Source organism: Urocitellus parryii, chromosome 10, assembly GCF_045843805.1.
Source record: "Urocitellus parryii isolate mUroPar1 chromosome 10, mUroPar1.hap1, whole genome shotgun sequence".
Taxonomy (NCBI): domain Eukaryota; kingdom Metazoa; phylum Chordata; class Mammalia; order Rodentia; family Sciuridae; genus Urocitellus; species Urocitellus parryii.
The window spans coordinates 17,163,816-17,182,534 of record NC_135540.1 but is presented as its reverse complement, the minus strand read 5'-3'; the positions used below and the strand labels follow the sequence as shown (position 1 = coordinate 17,182,534).

Sequence of the window (18,719 nt, the reverse complement as noted above, 5' to 3'; positions counted from 1 at the left end):
CATTCTGTGAAGTGCAGGTGTGCATGCGATATGGCCTATTCGCTTTCCGAAATGGACTAATACATTCTGCATGAGCAGAAGCTTGTAGGTGACTTACAAAAGTCACCCTCCCACACATCCATACAGTATTCCAGCAAAGAGTCTGCCAAACCATGATTGAAATGAAGAGGAGGAAAATATATTTACCCCATGTTGTTAAGTGTCAGCAATTAAATCCCATGTAGTGACATTAACTAAATAGCTATTTATCGTAGTTGAGCCAAAATAGCCAAAACAGTCATCCCATTACTAGATGCATGTTCAGCCAAGGGGCCTCTCTGTAGCTGAGGCAGACCCAGAATCTGCCTCCCTGCTCTCACCTCTGCTTGTCTCAGTGGGTTACCTGGTGGCATGACCCAGACCTCATCCCCAAGGTGTCTTAACACTATGCTTTTCACAGGCTAAAGATGTTAACCATGCCCCATCTATTTACAGTCTCAAGTGGGGAAAGGGGCATCTAGAAAGCCCAAGTGAATTGTTTGGAATCCACTCAGATTCCTCCTAGTCTCCTACATCTTATAAAAGTAGCCGCATCTCCTTCTGGTGAAGAGTCTCACTCCATGGATATTTTTTACTTGCCTTTTGGTTCTTGGACATAGAAAAAAAAAATCCGAGATGGCAGACAGAGCTTACAATTCAACAAAGTACTTATAGTGTCCCCTGAAGAAAGTGACTCCATTGAGGTCATAGACTTGAAGACATAGAATTCTGGGTATCTAGAGCCCAAAGCCAGAGGGATGGAAGAAACACGTGCTCCAGAGAACCAAGGGGAGTGATGGCAGCCCCTGCTTCCACCCTTAGTTTATATGCACATTCGTTTCTTAGGGTAGCTTTAACTACTTACCACAAACTAGGTGACTTAAAATAAACAAAAATTTGCTTTCTCACGGTTCAGGAGACTAGGAGTTCAAAATTAAGGTGTTGGCAGAGTTCATTCCTTCTGTATGCTCTGAGGGACCATCTTTCCATGTTTCCTCTCCCAGCTTCTGATGGTTGCAGTCAATTTTTGGCATTCTTGGCTTGTAGATTACTCCACTCTTACTTCATCCCTTAATGGCCTTATTCAATGTGTGTGCTCTCTCCTTATAAGTATACCAGTATTTAGACCTAAGACATTCTAACCCAGTATGAACCTCTCTTAACTATTAAATCTTCAAAGACCCTACTTGCAAATAAGATCACACTGAAGTTCCTTCCAGGTGAACATGAATTTAGGGATGGCATTATTCAACCTATCACATGTGTACTTTGCCTCTCAGGAACACAGTGGAATAAAAATATCTTTGGTCCCACGCATATGGGTGCCTTGTGTGAAATCTTGGTAGGTATTGTGTCTTAGCTACTGCTCCAGTTGTATTCTCAGCACACCATGGCAAAATACCTTAAGGCAGGAAGTTCCCAGGGATGTACTACATGATATGACCAGTGGTTCCCATGGTCACAGGTCTATTGTACCTGCTTCACTTCAAGGATGATCCCTGACCCAATGCACATTGTGTAGGATCCCATGTCAGTGAATTAAATACTCCACAAGCCTTTAGGTGCCGATGCTGATTGAGGCCCCAGGTTGGGCAGGCTTAAAATGGCTATTGTTAGGTTTCCTTGCCAAGGCTTTTCAGTGTGTAGCCACTGAAAAGTCTGCTTCAGAGTATGTACTTAAAGTTATAAACATTTGCTTGTGAGCATGTGCCTACTTATGTAATGTGTTGGCAGTGTGCTTTCTTTGTCTGCCTGTACACCTATGGAAGGACTCAGGGGGCTAAATGGAGCTGAAGCTAGAGCTGTGGACTGGCTAAGGGCTACTGCCACCTCAAAATAACAAATGTCTATTATCTCAATCATGCCTTGCATTTTTTCAAACTGCCAGGCCTCTGAACCTTGCTTCCTTGGCCTGAGCTTCCACAAGACACTGCATAAGAAGGAAGGCAAGTCCATTCCCAGAATGTGGGTCTGTTCCATTAAATAATGAGCCACTGGTCCTTCTAGGATGACTGGTCTGATCCGTCCCCTCAAAAAACAATTCCCCATTGAAAGCTCAGCATTCTCCTCTTTTGCTGACAGAGTTGACATTCAGCTGTGATGCTAACTACATCAGCCTAGGCAAGTTGGAGACCTTGCCAACCAGGCTCAGGGGGTACAAATGTCTCTAAATGCAGATGGTTCAACTATCTTTAGAAACCCAGGGGCCTGCATTGTGATTTTCCTTCTGTTCTGCCATCCTGCTAGGCAATATTGCTGTTTAATTCTTCTGGCTGGAGTGATGAGACATGAGGGTAGTTCTGCGGTTGGGATTTTTATGAGTATCCCAAAGCTCATGTGATTAAAGGCTTGTCCCCCATGGAAGCACTATTGAGAGAGGTGGAACCTTTAAGAGTAGGGCCATGTGGGATGTCATTAAGTCAAAAAGAGAGTGACCTGGAAGGGGATAGTGAGATTCCAAGCCCCTTGCTCTTTTGCTTCATGGTCACTGAGTGAGCAGTTTTGCTCTCCACACACACCCAGCATGTGGGCTCCCTGGCCACAGGTCCAAAGCAACAGGGCCAACTGATCACGGACTGGGACCTCCAGAGTGGTAAGCCAAAATAAACCTTTTCTCTCATGAATATCTCAGATATTTTGCAATAGTGACAGAAAACTAATACAGGTAGCATTTTTCAGAGGCTTCCACATTCTGAGAGAGACCACTGGAAGCTAAAATTTGGCCAGGACTTCTTTAATTACTAATGAAAGTATGTCTAGTTTCTGGTTATCAATGTTGGCCTCGACTCCAAGTCTTTGAAATGGCTTATATTCCCCTTCCCAAGGGTAAAATTACCAGAGTAAATGGCTATAAGTCATTTGATAAAACAGTGAGGGACTCTGCAGGTTGGGTCCCTTTTGGCTACCATTCCCACTGTTATGGTGATTAGGCCCTTGACTTAGGGGAATTAGGCATTTTGCTACTTGTTCACTATTTTTCTGATCATACATCACCATCAGCAAACTAAGCATTGTAATGGTTCTTCCCACCTATCAGAACTGGTTTATAGAAATCTACCCTAAATGTTTTAGTGACATTAATCTTACCAGTGCAGGGCTCTGTGGCCTTGTTAAATGGCATGTCGACTGAACCTTCTCATGCAACATAGTCATTCTTCCAGCTGGACAACCTGTCCATTCCTGCTTATCCACTTGCCTCCCCCTTTCAAATCCTTTCCTCCACCATTTGTCACATCAACCCTGGATAAGAATGAGCCATTGCTTTCTCTGCACTTCTAGAAGCCATTCTGGTAATCAATTCACAACATCTCCCAGAATCCTACCTGTGGTGTTAAACTGTAACTTACGACAGCTCCTTTCCTGCAGTCCAAGGGAGCTGCCATCATACTCTCCCCTGATTTTCTATTCTGATCTTGAGCTGCTAGCATATTTCTTCAGTCTTTCCCAGTATATTCTACAATTAGCCAGCAGACTCCTTTCCTCAGGTCCAGAACCTGAGTTTTGCATGATCTTATTGTGACTTAACCCTAATTTTAGGTCTGAAGTTTAATAATGGCCTAAAGATAAGGGAAGGATTGCAGGAGCACAAATTGCCTGAGTAAATAAGCCTCTGCATTGTCATCCATCTTAGAAATAGGAAATGCTTGTCCTTAACTGAAAGGTGTGGGCATTGACTAGACTCAAAGGTCCAGGGAGTAAAAATCTTCAGCAACATCCATTCAAACACCTCCATCTTCCTTGTTGGGTCTCAGGTTTTCCTAAGCAGTGCTCTGGTGTAATAGATGTCTTGGATGGGAACTACCTTAGAACTATCCAGACTGTCAGTGTTTGGCTTGGTCCTGTTTCCTCGGCCCTTCTGTTGAGAGACATGGAAAGCTTTTCTTCCAGCCAACACAGGCCCTGTGGCTTTCCCACCTGGCTTTCCATTGCCCCCCCCCCCCCGCCCCCGCTCATTATGTTTCTCTACAACAAAAATGGCAGAGCAACAGCCATCCGAATTTGCTCCATATATCCATAATACTAGCCAGCCAGACACTACTTTCCTTTCTACCACATCTCCAAATTCTTTATAAAACTGAACTTGTGCCAGGGATTGTCAGTTCTCCACCTACCTTCAGTGATATCAGCCACATAATTAGTCTCTGCTACATATTTTCATTAGGCAAAAACTGAAGCAGTTTATAAAAAAACACTGGAAAATTTTCCAAAATAAATTGAAAAAAAAATGAGAAATAAAATATCAAAGTTCTAAAGTGAAATACTACATCCATTTATTCCAAAAAATGAAATTTCCTGGGTAAGGCATCTGTAATACTACTTCTGGTATCATAATTCTAAAAAATGGTTAGGTAGTCAGTCACCTTTGTCAATACATTTAGGTATTAAAACAAGGATTGTTCATGATATATATTGTGAAGAGAGATAAATGGGACAAATGCTGAAACATGCATGACTACTAACAACATGAGTATTTAATGAAAATTTAGAATATAATAACACATGACTTTCATTCTGAGGACAGACATAAAGGAAAAAATACAGTAATCCATTTTACCCATTACATTTTACGAAACGAGACACAGTGAATTTCTAAGCAGTGCTCCTTTAATAAAAACAGTAATTTAATTTCAAATAAATATATTACCATTTTATTCCTTTATATGTATGTGATTGGCAAAAACTATGAAATTACTAAAATCAGTAGCAATCTAATCTATGATACTTCATTTGCCTGGATCAATAAATGTCTTACATTTGAAACTCATTTCTCTCATATTAAAAGCCTGATTATCAGTTCCTATAAAAATGCTGTGCCCTACTCCTTAGTCTCGTGGGACTGGTAATAGAACAAGGTCAAGTGCTAGTACTTCTGAACAGCCACATGATTCCTCATGACATGTGCTCCTGGCTCTTGTCATACACAACCACCAACAGGCAAGCAGCTCCCCTAGTTCTCTTGTTCTTCATAGTGAGCATAGCCACTGGCATAGGTCCTACCTAAATTCAAATTAGTAAATAAATCAGATGATTCAGCATCTGAATCCTTTCCACCTTCATCTTCTTCCTCTTCGTCATCCTCTGCGTCATATTCATCATCATCCTCATCACGGTAGCCTGCATCACCGTACTTGTCGGATGAAAGGTTCTTCCAATAAGCATCATAACCAGAAGCTCCATCGCCCTCTTCAACTCCAGTCTGACGGCCAAATTTCAGTGAGCGTGCTACAAAGGACAAATATGCATTTTAGTTCTGAAATCCTCTACATCTTTGTTTTTTTCAATAAAGTATAAAATAATGGAACTTTACTCCTTATTACAGTCGAATAAAAAAGCAATCCCTATTTTCCTAATTTCATACTATACACAACGAGTCTACAAACACAACAAATAACAAAGATTACAGCTATCATTTCATTATATCTAAAAAAGAAAACAAAATTAGACCACCAAAATTCTCCAGATAAGGCAAGTTAAAGTACCCTTCATTTAGTCAATCAAGGTTATTTCTGAATCATGTAACTCACAAAAATATCATTAAAATTTTTCTTAAGACCTATTTTATAATGCAGATACCCTAGAAAACTTTTCATTAACACTTAGTAGCATACATTTTATATCACAATCAGAAAAATCATCATTCTCACCTATGCACAACTACATCTTTGATTAAGTAGTGTGTCATAGTTGCTTAGAATTATGGTTCCACTCTGACATGCTTAGTAAAGTCAAACCTGTTTTTAACAAAAGGTGAGCTGCTTTACTGTCAGCATGTTAGATTAGAACTATAAACAGTAGACTACTTTTTTATTTGTAGTAGCCTTATTTCATCAAAAATTTTCTACAAAAACCATAACAATTATTATATGGTTTATCACAAGTAAGCACTGTACCCAAATACTACACACCTAAGAATAACTTCAGAATGAATATGACTTTCAAGTAATGAAGATTTAAGAATTCATAACTTCAATTATTTAATAAGAAAGCCTTAGAAAAACAGAAAAGTTGTTCTTTTTGGTCTTAAATTCTAGTATTTCCTGTTGACAATGGGGGCAAATACCCAAGTGAATGTCAGTATTTTTTGATGTTAAATTGGAAAACAGTACCCATTCTATTTTACAAGGCTATAAAATCCCATTTGCAAGGCTCCAAGTGAGCTTAGTGGTAGAGCAACTGCCAAGCATGTGTGAGGCCCTGAGTTCCATCCCCAGGATTGCCCCCTGTAGAAAACAAACAAAAGCAAACAACAAGAAAAACTTACTTGCTCAAGAGAAGACAAGGGAGAAACAGCAATTTTTAAAAATATGAGAAATAACATAAATGTTGTCTAAGCAAGGAAGCAAAACATTTCCTAAGTATCTTGAGAGTCTTACTTGACATGCTAAGATCCTTTGTTTCCTGAGTTTCATGTCCACATTTAGGGCAAGGAGGCTGTTTTCCTTTTTCCTGCTTAAACACCTTACTCCTTGTATGTTCATCACAGAAACAAGCCTATTTGGGAAAGTAAAAATGAGTAAATAAATATTTATATCACTCAATATTTCAAGGAAATTTTCTTTTTGCCTTTTAAATTTTTTTTTTAGTTCTTTTTAGTTATATATAACATTGGGATTCCTTGTGACATAATTATATAAAAGCATGGAATGTAATTTGCTCTAATTTAGTCCTCAGTTCTCTCTTTAAGAGAATTTAGAGATAGAATTTTGTTAAAATATAAAGATTTAAGATTTTTTTTTGGAACTAGTCACAGTCCTGATTAAACTTTCTTAAGAAAATGGGGTGGGTTTGTTTGTTTTGGCCAGGACTTGTGAATCATGACACAACACAAGGCAGAGACTAACTACAGAGAGTATTTGTAAGCATTTCAATATTCCCACTGTCCCTGATGACACAATGGTGAACAATCTATCCACCCTCACAGAGCAGTGTATCTGGGGATGGTGGAGAGTCATACACAACACTAAGCATTGAAAGGAAAGTGCACAGGAGGGGTACTAAACCATACACAGGATCCAGAAAGGCTTCCCAGGGGGCACAATGTCTTAGCTGAATGGGTGCCTAGGTGAATGGGGGTATAAGAGGGGAAGCAAACATGGAAAGTGTTCCAGACAAAGGAAACTGTACAGACAATGCCTAAAAGCTTGACAGCATGAACACTTTCAATAAACTGAAAGCCCTGGCAAAACTGCAGCATAGTTGGGAGAGAAAGAACAAACAGGATTAGGAAGAAGCAGAAAAACCTTTCTTTTTGTTGTTGTTATTGGTGATTGAACCCAGGGCATGTTACCACTGAGCTACATTCCAAGTCCTTTATCTTGTTTGTCATTTTTTTTTGTTGTTGTTTTTTAGACAGAGTCTAAGTTGCTGAGAGCCTTGCTAAATTGCTGAAACTGGCCTAGAACTTGGAATCATCCTGCCTTGGCCCCCTGAGTGGCTGGTATTACATGTGCCACCATGCCCGGCCTCCCAGAAAAACATTTCTTAGAGAAAGTGAATTGGCTGCATCTGCTTAGTGATATTTGACCAAAAGAAATGCTGGAGCCAGTATAAGGAAATAGAATGCCATGATAATCCTTACTTCACCTAAAGTTTTTTAAGCAGGTGCATTTTGACAGTAATTAAAATACACTCCCAATCTTGGGGTTACAATATTCTTCCATAAACATATGACGTAAAAAACACTAAGCCAGGAACCCGGAGACTTGTGTACCAGGGGCAACAAACAGTACAAGCCAACCTGAGGACTAGTGGAAATTCTTTTAGGTCCTCTCAATTTCAACTTCACAATCTCAAAAATAAAAGAATTAAATTAATTCTTATTTCACATAGAGATCATTTATAGCTAGAAAGAATCCAAGGACTGGTAGTGGTATATAGAAATTAAAAGAAAACCTATACTGAATATGGTGGTGCACACCTGTTATCTCAGAGATTCAAGAGGATGAGGTAGGTCAAGGCCAATTTCAGCAATTAAGTGAGGACCTAAACAACTTAGCAAGACCCTGTTTCAAAATAAGAAATAAAAAGGGCTAGGTAGTTAAGCAACCTGGGTCAATCCTCTATACCCAAAATAATAATAATAAAAAAATCTAAACAGAAAAATACTTAAATATACCTTACAACGAAGACATGAATGCTGACCAAGACGATTGCATGAGACACCTGTGAGAGAGAAATTCATCTTAAAATCCTGTCAATTATTCAGTTTTCTTCTTTTGTCCTTTACTGAATTACTACTGCTCTCACCTTATCACAGTTTCCTGTCTTTTGGATTCAAATGCTATAAATATACAAAAAAGCTCCCAAGCCCCAAATAAAATAATCCAATTTTTATATTATACATTCTACAAAAGACAAAGATGGGTTCAAATATGCTATACACTTTGAAATACTTTTAATCTTTGAGTTTCTACATAATAAATATTGAGAATTTCATATATATATACACATACATCTAGATAGTTTGTGTTGTACATATATCATCAGATCAATGACTTATCAACCACAATTTATGGGTTAATAGGAATTAGCCCCAAATTAAAAGAAGTGACTATGGGAAATTTTAGCCTTTTTCTTATTGATGGTAACTATGATTTAATGAGGGTTAAGTGCTAGGCAGTAGAGACTAATGCTTTATGTGGATTTTCATTTCAACTAACCTTTTAAGATATTATCTATAAAAGATGACAGTATTACTAACCCAATTGTCAATACTGGTTCTTAACTGGAAAATGGATGAGAAATATATGTACAGGTTAAATATGGATGCCCTGGCACCCACTACAGACTTCAAAAGAGAAATATTCAGGGATAACGCCTGGGCACCTGTATTTCTTAAAACCCCTGCAGGTACTTCCTGCACATTCTGATCCCTAAAGACCACTGAAACCAACAGCAAGAAGAAAGTAGGGGTGATAACACTTGAGGACATCTAGGAATGGCAGAGGAAGGTGGGCTGTGATTTTATTTAAAGGTAAACATGACATTGGGTATTCATTTACTATAAATCCTACAATGCCTGGTCAAGTCCACAAAAATGAAGAACTGCCTCAATCAATATGCCACTGGCATCCCTGCTGAAAATTTCAGAACCATGTGTTTTAATATCTTACTAGGAAGAAAAAAAAAGATACATTAATTGAAGGTCATAATAAGCAAAACAAAAAAACCCAATTGCCTTTCCATTAAGTTTAACATTTATACTCTTCAGACTCTCAGGTATAAAGAATATCTAACATTAAAAAATAAAAATAAAATAAAACTTACATTTAAATGTTTCTGCCTCTAAAACCTGGCAGCTGGCTTGATGCTCAAATTGATCATCTTCACACAAAAAGTTATGGCAAAAAGAACAACTAAATATCCTGCCTCCTATTGGATTAAAAAAAAGAAAACGACATTTATGAATATAATAAACTATAATTTTTAAAATTTTATATACAAAACTGCAAAGAGATGGCAAGTGATTTCAGAGGTACACTCAAACTGCACAGCAATTTTTGTTCTGGTAAAAACTAAAACAAAACCAACTACTTGAACTTGAACCATAAAAGTGAGCTTGCATTACCTCTTGGTTACTTAACATAATGCAAGCTCAAGGACACCACCTTACATAAACAATACTGATTGCTTACATAAACAATACTATTACTGTTGATATAAATCACTTTTCCAATTAAAATGATCATCAAAATAGTACTTGTAATTAGAATTTTTCAGTACCCTGAAAAAAATCTTGAAAATAGCATTCAGAATGTCTAAAAGTCAACCTTTACTTATAACCAAGCTCAGTGCCTGTATCTAAGCACTCACCATGGTCCCATACACCTCGTTCACATTCAACACACTCAGCATCAGTCAGAGGGCAGGCACAGGCATGTGTACTGAGACACTTCCTACCATGGCAAACCCAAGCTTCACAGAAGTCACATATTGCACCCTGCAACCAAGGAACAAGAAAATATAATCACTGTCCTTAACCAGCTGCAATCATTGTTTAACCAATGGTAACCATCAAATTGTTCATTTAGCATTTCACTAACACTCAGAGATAGTTGGAAGCTTCAGTGAAGATTTTTACTGTTCACCCCAAGCAAAAATTAAAGAGTTCTCTGAAAAATCATTTCACCAACAACTACCTGCAATATACAAAACTCAGTTATAAGTCAAAAGAAAAAGAAGCAATGGAGAAAACTATACACCTACTCTAATATTATTAAATTAAGTAAAATGAATTCTAATTCAAATGAAGTTTGGAGTCCACATTTTAAGCTTTCTTGTCTATTTCAATTCCTATAACTAAATTGAATTTTTAAATACCATCAGTTTTGATTTAAGAAAAACCCTTTTTATCTGTATAAGTCATAAAACAATCCTATAGCTTTTCTAAAATACCTGGGAAAATTATTAAACTTCAGCCATTTTCTTCTTTTTAAAGATAACTTACAAATTAAATCATTGTAACATTTCTTTGTGGAAAAAAACTGAAGTAAAATACATCACACTAAACTAGAGGGTAAGACTCTCCAATTATATAGCAAGATAACAGAATAAGAATGTATTTTTTGGGCTGGGGTTGTGGCTCAATGGTAGAGCACTTGCCTAGCATGTGTGAGGTATTGGGTTTGATTCTCAGTACCACATATAAATAAGGTTCATCAACATCTTTAAAAAATATTTTTAAAAATAATGAATTTTTCAATGATACACTGACACCTACAGAATAGTAAAAGCGAGAAAGAATCTTATCTTAGAATCTTAACATAGTAAGGTCAGATGATCTTTTCTTTATTAATGAGAAATGTGAGGCCCAAGACTAAATCCAAATCCCAGACCTGGATTACACATGACCTAAAATTTAAAGTCAGTCCTAAATCTCAATGTAATACTCTGCTATTCAAGGTTCTATAACAACAACAAAAAAAAAAAAAAAAAAAAAAAGCAAATAGTAAACAGTAAACCTGAAGAATACTTGTTGACTTGTAAAAAAAAATGGCTTATCAATAGTGTTTTGCAACCCTTAAAGATATGTCTTAAATCGTCAGGGTTGTAACAAGAAAGAGAATGCACTCTGAAATTAGATAAATTAAGATTTTCAAGAGATTATTTATATATAACAGGGAAAGGCTTGTGGGGGGGCGGATATCAAGAGATGATACAGTGACCACCTCTAACACCTAAATGGACAAATGAGGGGAAGGAGTGGTTACCAGAATCTGGAAAGAAAGCTCACAGACCAGACTACCAAGTGACAAGAAAAAAGTATGCTTCATAGTAGAAAACTACTTATTTTTGGAGAATTACCATAAAAAACTATAAATTACCATAAAATATTTCTCTTGACACAAAAACAATATCACTTTCATCACAGACTAGAAATTAAACCTAAAGCATAAAAGAAAAAACCGGAATACACTAACTTATATTTAAAAGGAAAAGATGTTTTATTAAAAGAGAACAAAATATACCACACAATCCATTGTTAATTAAAACAATAAATTTCCTTAAAAAATGGTATATGCAAAGAAGATATTACATAATAAACATATACATTTTTTGAAATGTAATGTTAAAAATTATCCTAAAATTAGTTTAGAACTTGGTCAATTATTTAAACAAAGGCTTGAACACTGGCTAAGAAAGCCTTTCAGAACAGTAAATAATATTTGTGAAGCCTGAGTAAAACCCATTAGAAAGGTACCCCTGAGATATAACTGACCAAAACAAGAGATAAAGCACTGATACTTAGAAAAAAATAACTCTTGGTCAGAATGACTTTTTCTTATTCTCAGAAACCACCTAATGTCAGATGAAACAAGCAGCTTACCACCATGGCAAGGCCAGTACTGTATACGCCAGCATGCTTTATGACACAGTCCGAAGACTTCATCATGCACTTTGTTTTTCCTAGTAGAGGAAAAAAACTTGCACTATTAGGGCTACATAGTAATACATGCAAGAATTCACTAATTCTTTTGACTCAGACCAAGTCCTATGAAAATAAAAACTAAAATTGCAGATTACACTTGGTAATTTAATGATCATTTTAACATTTTAAAATCTTATGAATTCTCAGATAAATCAAAACATTTTAAAAAGTCACATCTTAAAATGAATTTTACATTTTATAATACACATTAAAAAGTCTAGTTTGAGGGCTGGGGATGTGGCTCAAGCGGTAGCACGCTCCCCTGGCATGCATGTGGCCCGGGTTCTATCCTCAGCATCACATACAAACTAAAACTAAAAAATTTTTTAAAAAAAGTCTAGTTTGAAGCTTAAATCATACCCAAATGAGCACATAAACCAAGAATATAGTGTTACAACTGAAAAAATCACAACACTCACAAAAGTTCTGATCTAACAGCAAATTACCAATCCAAACATTATCAGGAAATCTCCTTATCAGAAACAATGCAAACATTAAAGATAATATACTGATCACCCAACAAGATTCAACAAAGTGGAAAACAAGAGAAATAGAAAATGCTCAATTTTCTATCATCATGATTTCCTGGGAAACAAAGTTAGACAACAGGAAATGGGAAGAAAGAGAAACTGGAAATGAGGCAGGCAGCAGCTACCCAACTTTTAGATATCTAACACTAAGAAGAATCAGTAAGTAGAAAATGCACCCAAGTACAGCTCTTACCCAATCCAAGCCTAGAGGCACTAAAAATATGGGGAGACTTTACCTTTTAACCTTCCACAAAATATTTTTTCCTTCTACTGTCTTTTATAAAGTAATGACAAAAGGGCTGAGGCTGTGGCTCAGCGGTAGCGCACTTGCCTGGCATGTGTGAGGCATGTATAAATAAATAAAGGTCTATCAACAACTAAAATAAATACATAAATAAATAAAAAGAAATACCTTTATAAAGTAATGACATAAAACCAAGCAAAATAGTGTTCCAACCAGGTCAGTTTTCTTTTTCATTAAATGCAGAACTGAAGGGATGTCTTCTTTGATAGCTAGAACTACACTAAAATTTTCAGAGATGTAGCTGAAGCACTACCAACTTTCTGCAATATTATCAAACTTATACACATATAGGAGCACATCTCAAATTGTCCCAGCATCTCATGAATAAAAGGATATTGTTCAAATAAAGTTGGAGGAGTAAATCTGAAGTTAATAAAGTTGATCGGGCTTCTTTATTGTGCATCTTCAGTACTTTTAACATAAATAATCAATTTTATTCTGAATAATTATTTCAGGGTAAAAGTTTCCACCAATAATTGGAAACAGTATGTGACTTAAAAACTCTTATTTCAAGCATTTGGGAATACATTTGAGGAAACTCAAAAATAACATGTAAATATCAAACAGGAAAAGAACTGATGAAAGAAACGGGTACATGTGGAATAAAATCATCCCCAATAGTTTTAAGAAACCATAGAGACTATCAGCAGGAATCAAAATTCAAAACAGAGAAAATATGAATATTGACACGACTAAGGTTTGTATAATTAAAAATTTAAGATTATATTAAGCTAGAATCTGATCTTTTAATTTTTAAAACAACTTGCTGATAAACTATTTCTAGATTTTTTCCCCCCCTGTGGTGCTGGGGATTGAACCCAGGGCCCTGGTTCATGGAAGCTATATTTCCAGCCCTATTTCTAGATTTTTACCTTCACTATTTTCCGACAGTATATCAAAGAGGCAAAACTAACACTTGAAGTTTTTTGGTAGACCAAATAACATTTTGTAAGTAACACTTTGTAATGGTAAGGCATTTACCTTAATGTAAGCAATAACAATGAACATATAGGTTTTCAAGCTGATTAACTGCCACACACATTTTGATAAAAGGTAGGCATTTGTAGTTATATACTTACCACACTGTGCACATATTGGCAACTTCTGTACAGAATTACAAAAATAGCAAAATGCTCTATTCTTCTGCCGCCTTGTCATGTAAAATAAAAAAATTTAAATATGGTAAATATTTCAGAAAAAACATCAGAGGGACTCTTTTAATGTATGTAGATAGGGGAAAAAAAAGAAAGTTTACCTCTGACACTTGTCACATTCCTATAAGATGTAAAAACATAACATTAATTTTTCTGTTGCTGAAAAGTGCAAATTTACTTACATTATAAAGAATCTCTAGTTTTCTGTGTTAAAATTTAAGTAGCACAAACCCAAATCCTCCAACTCCACCCAGGCACACAAGCGTCTATACCTAATTAGAAAACAAAGACACACAACAAAGGTATATTCTGGGCATAACACACTAGAAGAGGAAGTGGCATTATCATTAAAGAGGCTAAATACTATGGTGGTTTCTTTTTTGATTGTTTAAGAAATTAAATATTACAGAATGGACACAAGAAAGAATGCAAAAATAATAAAGACCACAGAATATCTATATTTTAACATGGCTTTAAATGCTCACCACAATCTGATCCTTAACCACTTTTCAGGCTTGTTAACTTTTAACACTCAAGTTACTATTATTAGCCTTTCCCCAAATATGTCTTGTACTCTCCCCTCTCGGGGGCTTTACTTATTCAACACTATTCATTAAATCTCTACTTTTTGGAAGTTTGGGCTATAATTCCACCTTCTCTGTGAAATGCACCCACCCACACACAATTTTATCACATCTAAAGTCCTAAGAATTACACTGTACCTTTACTGAAACATTATCCAGATATAGCACTCATTGCATGTATTTATGTATGCTATTATTGTTTTGCTCTGGAAAGGACTTTGACACTCAGAAGGGAATCCCACTGTCATACCTGTGCTATTTAATTTTGCACTCCTATCCCCCTCACCATATATGTTAGTCCTGGGATGGGTACTGGCTCAGCACCAACCTACATACAATTTCCTGTAATATCTATTTACTATAATAAGGAAAGAGTTCTTTCCTTCTGAGCTCAACAAAATATGATATATGCAACCTATCTGTAACTGCGAAGTTAAATAAATAAACTAAGAAAGTGTGAGAAAATGGAATAAGCAAAAACAAACAAATGCAAAAAGCAACTACAAGTTGTCCTAGGTTTCATTTGTCCATGAGCCCCAGCTATATCCTTCCCCTTCATAGCTACATGAATTATTCCATCATCCATTCAATAAACTATTTTTCCAAGGCTATTTAAGTTATATTTGTTATTTATAAATAAGCAAGTCCTGTCCTGAGTAGTACGCAACACAACTGAACTATAAGCTTGTGGAAACAGGAAACATGTCATTCATCTATGTATCCCCCACAGTATATAAAATAGTACGGCACAAAATATTTGCTAAATTAAGTCATTAATTAAGTCATTTCATGCATCTTTGATAAAACAAAAAAAGGGAAAAATGAATAACAGTAGGAATAGAAAAAGTAGAGAAGCATGGAAGTGAGAAGAAATGAGATAACTCAAAGAAACATGATCAAATAAAGGAAAAAGGTAATGATGACATAATCCTTTGCTTTTTTACAACTTTCACCATTCAAAGCAGCCAGAATTTATTAAGACTAATCCATGCAGCACAACTAATAAGGCAGCAGAACAGGAACACAAAGAGATGTTGGAAAGTTGTTGAGAGAAAAAATAAGTCAAATGAATTAAAAATTGCTAAGTGAAAAAGACGAAAATCCAACTACGACAAACAGAGTTATGGAACATAAGGCTACAGCAACTGGAAAATTGTAAACAGCTCCTGTTATCTATTTTTGTTCAGTATCTATCACCAACGATATCCAAGTTAATAGTCTAGGTTTTCTATGTAATATAAAATAAAATAAAAAATCACTGCTACTCAGTGTTTGTGAAAATAAGGAGACATGTCTCTAGAATAAGTTTCAGACTCATCAATAAAATAAATGGGGGAACACTATTAACATTTCTTCAGGTGTATTTCAGATAAAACATGACATAGTTTAGGGGAAAAAAGTGTTACCATTGAAGCATTACATGGGTGTTTAGCTAAATCTACAGTGCTTCTTGATGCTCTTAGTTGTTTTTCACGTTCTCGGCGGTTTTCAGCCTTCTTCCTTGCACCAGTCTTTTTTTTTGGCATTTTCTCCTCTTTCTACACAAGAGAACAGAAAAGATATAATTGCCTAGTTACACTTACTATTTTAATAAACTCAAAAACAGTAAAACAAAGTGTTCTTATTGTTGTTAAATTTTAAACTAAACTCTTATTTGGGGACCATGAAATATTAAGCACACATTCCCCCCAAAAGTGTCTTAAAATACGGTACTTAGTTGTACTACCAAACAATTCTAAAATACATAAACATCAAAAGAAATTATGCTAAAAGCCAAGTAGTTTTATTGCCCACCAAAAAAAAAAAAAGTTGGTCTGATGTTAAGAAACTTGTTTCTCATTAAAAAAAAAAAAAAAATTCAATGAAATATAGAACAAGAAATCATTTAAAAGCACATTTGAACCCAATCTAAATCACTTTTTGAACTACACAGATGACCTAAGTCTGCCAAGACATTAAGTACAATGTCTTACTTCATGGTATCTAAATAAAACATCAAATCAAAAGCCACCATTAACTATAAATTCAAACCGGTCTGAAAAGATATTAAACATATGTACCACAATTTCTTTGGCAGTTGTTCTAGTTATCTTCTCTTTACAAACAGTAAACATATAATTTTAACGGGGTTCAAATTTATGTTTCAACACTACACATGTTTACCATATTTGTCAAAGTAAGGCCTTCAAAACTGGCCTTCCTTCACTTAGGAAAACTTCCGAACTAGTTTTCATTATGGAACATCCAATCAAAACCAAGCAGTAAGCAAAACGGTACAGACTCTCCACTATGGGCAGACTGGCCAATAGAGTTAACGGTGGTTACTTAATTAACGTCCAAGCCACCAGGGCACTTTTCACAGACATAGATAGATCTCTAAACGGCGCAGTGCCCTGCCCAGAGGTCAGAGAGTAATCACGCGGTGATCATGAGGACGAATGTCTGCGTGCCCAGTCAGGGAGGGCTTTCGAACTCAATGACAAAACTGAGCCTCATTTTTTTTTTTTTCCCTCCAACTTGTTCGGGCCACTGAGGAGCGAACGCCTCGTCACAGCCTTACACGGGTCCACGCCCTCTCCACTAACTTCCGGACTCCGCCGGGTCACCCAGGGAGGCCACCTGCGCAGAGTCTCCGAGGCTTGGCGAGCAAGGCCTGGAGCCAGAGCACCCGGTGGGTGGAGGCGGCGTCCAGAGACCGCCGAGGCGCCACGAGGCTCGGGAACCGCCGACCGCCACCCGCGCGGGACACCCCACCGCGCACGCCCGGCCGGCTTCGCTCACCCTCGCGGGGAGGCCGGCGCTCTTCGGGGGCCGAGGGACACGGAACGGCGTGAGGCTGGCTCGCGGCGGCAGCAAATCCAACTCGTGGACCAGGACTCAGGGGAAAAGGGCACGGAGACCCGGGAAGGCGGAGACAGCCGGCTTCGGACACTAGGGGAAAGACCGGATGTCCTCTTACGTCACAGCGTCCTGACGGGCCGCGTCGACGGAGAAGGGCCCGCCCACTTCTGTTCGCTCCGCCCTGGTCCCGCCCACTCATTCCCAAACTGGGGCCTGTAAGAGGCAAAGGGAGGCTAGGGAGAAGAGGGACATTAGGGAAGCAGAAGGCAGGGAGGGGGACAGAAGACGTCTTTAATTTTATTTTTTTTTCTTTCAGAAAAAAAGAAAAATCTAGAGGGAAGGGACACACAAAGGTGGACAAATAAGAACTCACAGGAAAAAGTCTAAAAGGAATAGGGAAACGATTTTGCTCAAACGGCAAATCCTTGCATAATTCTTTTGGAAACCTTTCTAATACAGAAATCTTCCACGCCCCACATCCCCTCTTTCATAGGTAGCTACAGAAGCTTTGCCTTCAGAGTCTTGAAGAAGTCCTAACTGACCCTCCTTGGTCTCTGATTTCCATTATGCCTTCTGGATTCCATTCCTTTAGAACAAATTCTCTCCCATTCTCTGCTTCTGGTGTGTGCTCTGCCCCCTGTCTTTAACCCGTTATGTCCCACCGTCCTACAGAGAACTGAAAACCTGGGACTTAATGGGTTGACTGAAACCTGGCTGTCCTCTCCCAACAAATTGAACTTCACAGCCATCAGACAATGACTGCTTTCTGCCTGGCTTGCCACCTTAGATTCTTTGGTGTTTTAGACCCACCCCTTACTGAGGGAAGACTTTGGAACCTGCCTGTCAACTTCTGCTCTCATTCTTGGTCACATTCATGTGTTAGAGGGAAGACCCATCCTCTTGGATCGTGATTTCTTCATCTGCAGTAGCCCTTACCTCCATTACGCTACACCAGTAATCAACTACCTGCTTTCTTCCGTTCTTCTCACTTTATTACTTACTCCCACTTTATTAAACACAGTTCACCACTTCGTTCAGTTTGTCATGCTTTCTTTCTGATCCAACCAAGAGTAACATTCCCAATTCTGGTGATTCAACAGCTTTCCTTTTCTGCACTGAATTTCTGAGTGTTGGGGGGAGGGGCGTGTCACACAATCATGATTTACTCTAAATTCATGGTCACCAGACTCAACAAGCCTCTCAAAACTGCCTTTCAATCCTTCTATATAATCAGCTCTAACATTTCCAGTTAGCCACAATGGCTGTATCAACTTGTCTTCCTTTCCTCAACCTTCTACCTCTTCTTTTGTCAGTTTTAGAAGTTATTACCACTCCTGTTTCACAGAGAAAATAGGTTGA

The 18,719-nt window shown here is 37.5% G+C and overlaps 1 protein-coding gene across 2 annotated transcripts; it reads right to left on the bottom strand.

Moving 5' to 3' along the window:
* Positions 1–4,468: 4,468 nt before the first annotated feature.
* On the bottom strand, positions 4,469–17,618 carry Znf330 (zinc finger protein 330). Of its 2 annotated transcripts, XM_026386207.2 has the most exons (10): positions 17,301–17,618; positions 15,926–16,057; positions 14,037–14,056; positions 13,861–13,931; positions 11,846–11,925; positions 9,832–9,958; positions 9,286–9,390; positions 8,135–8,181; positions 6,393–6,510; positions 4,469–5,241 (listed from the first exon to the last, which is right to left on the bottom strand). In XM_026386207.2, the coding sequence occupies exons 2-10, from the start codon at positions 16,043–16,045 to the stop codon at positions 4,967–4,969; spliced, it is 963 nt and encodes a 320-aa protein (XP_026241992.1). In that variant the 5' UTR covers positions 16,046–16,057; positions 17,301–17,618; the 3' UTR covers positions 4,469–4,966. The 2 variants fall into 2 exon arrangements, with proteins under 2 accessions (XP_026241992.1, XP_077659579.1); XM_077803453.1 differs by lacking the exon at positions 17,301–17,618 and having other exon boundaries at positions 15,940–16,018.
* Between the last annotated feature and the right edge of the window lie 1,101 nt (positions 17,619–18,719).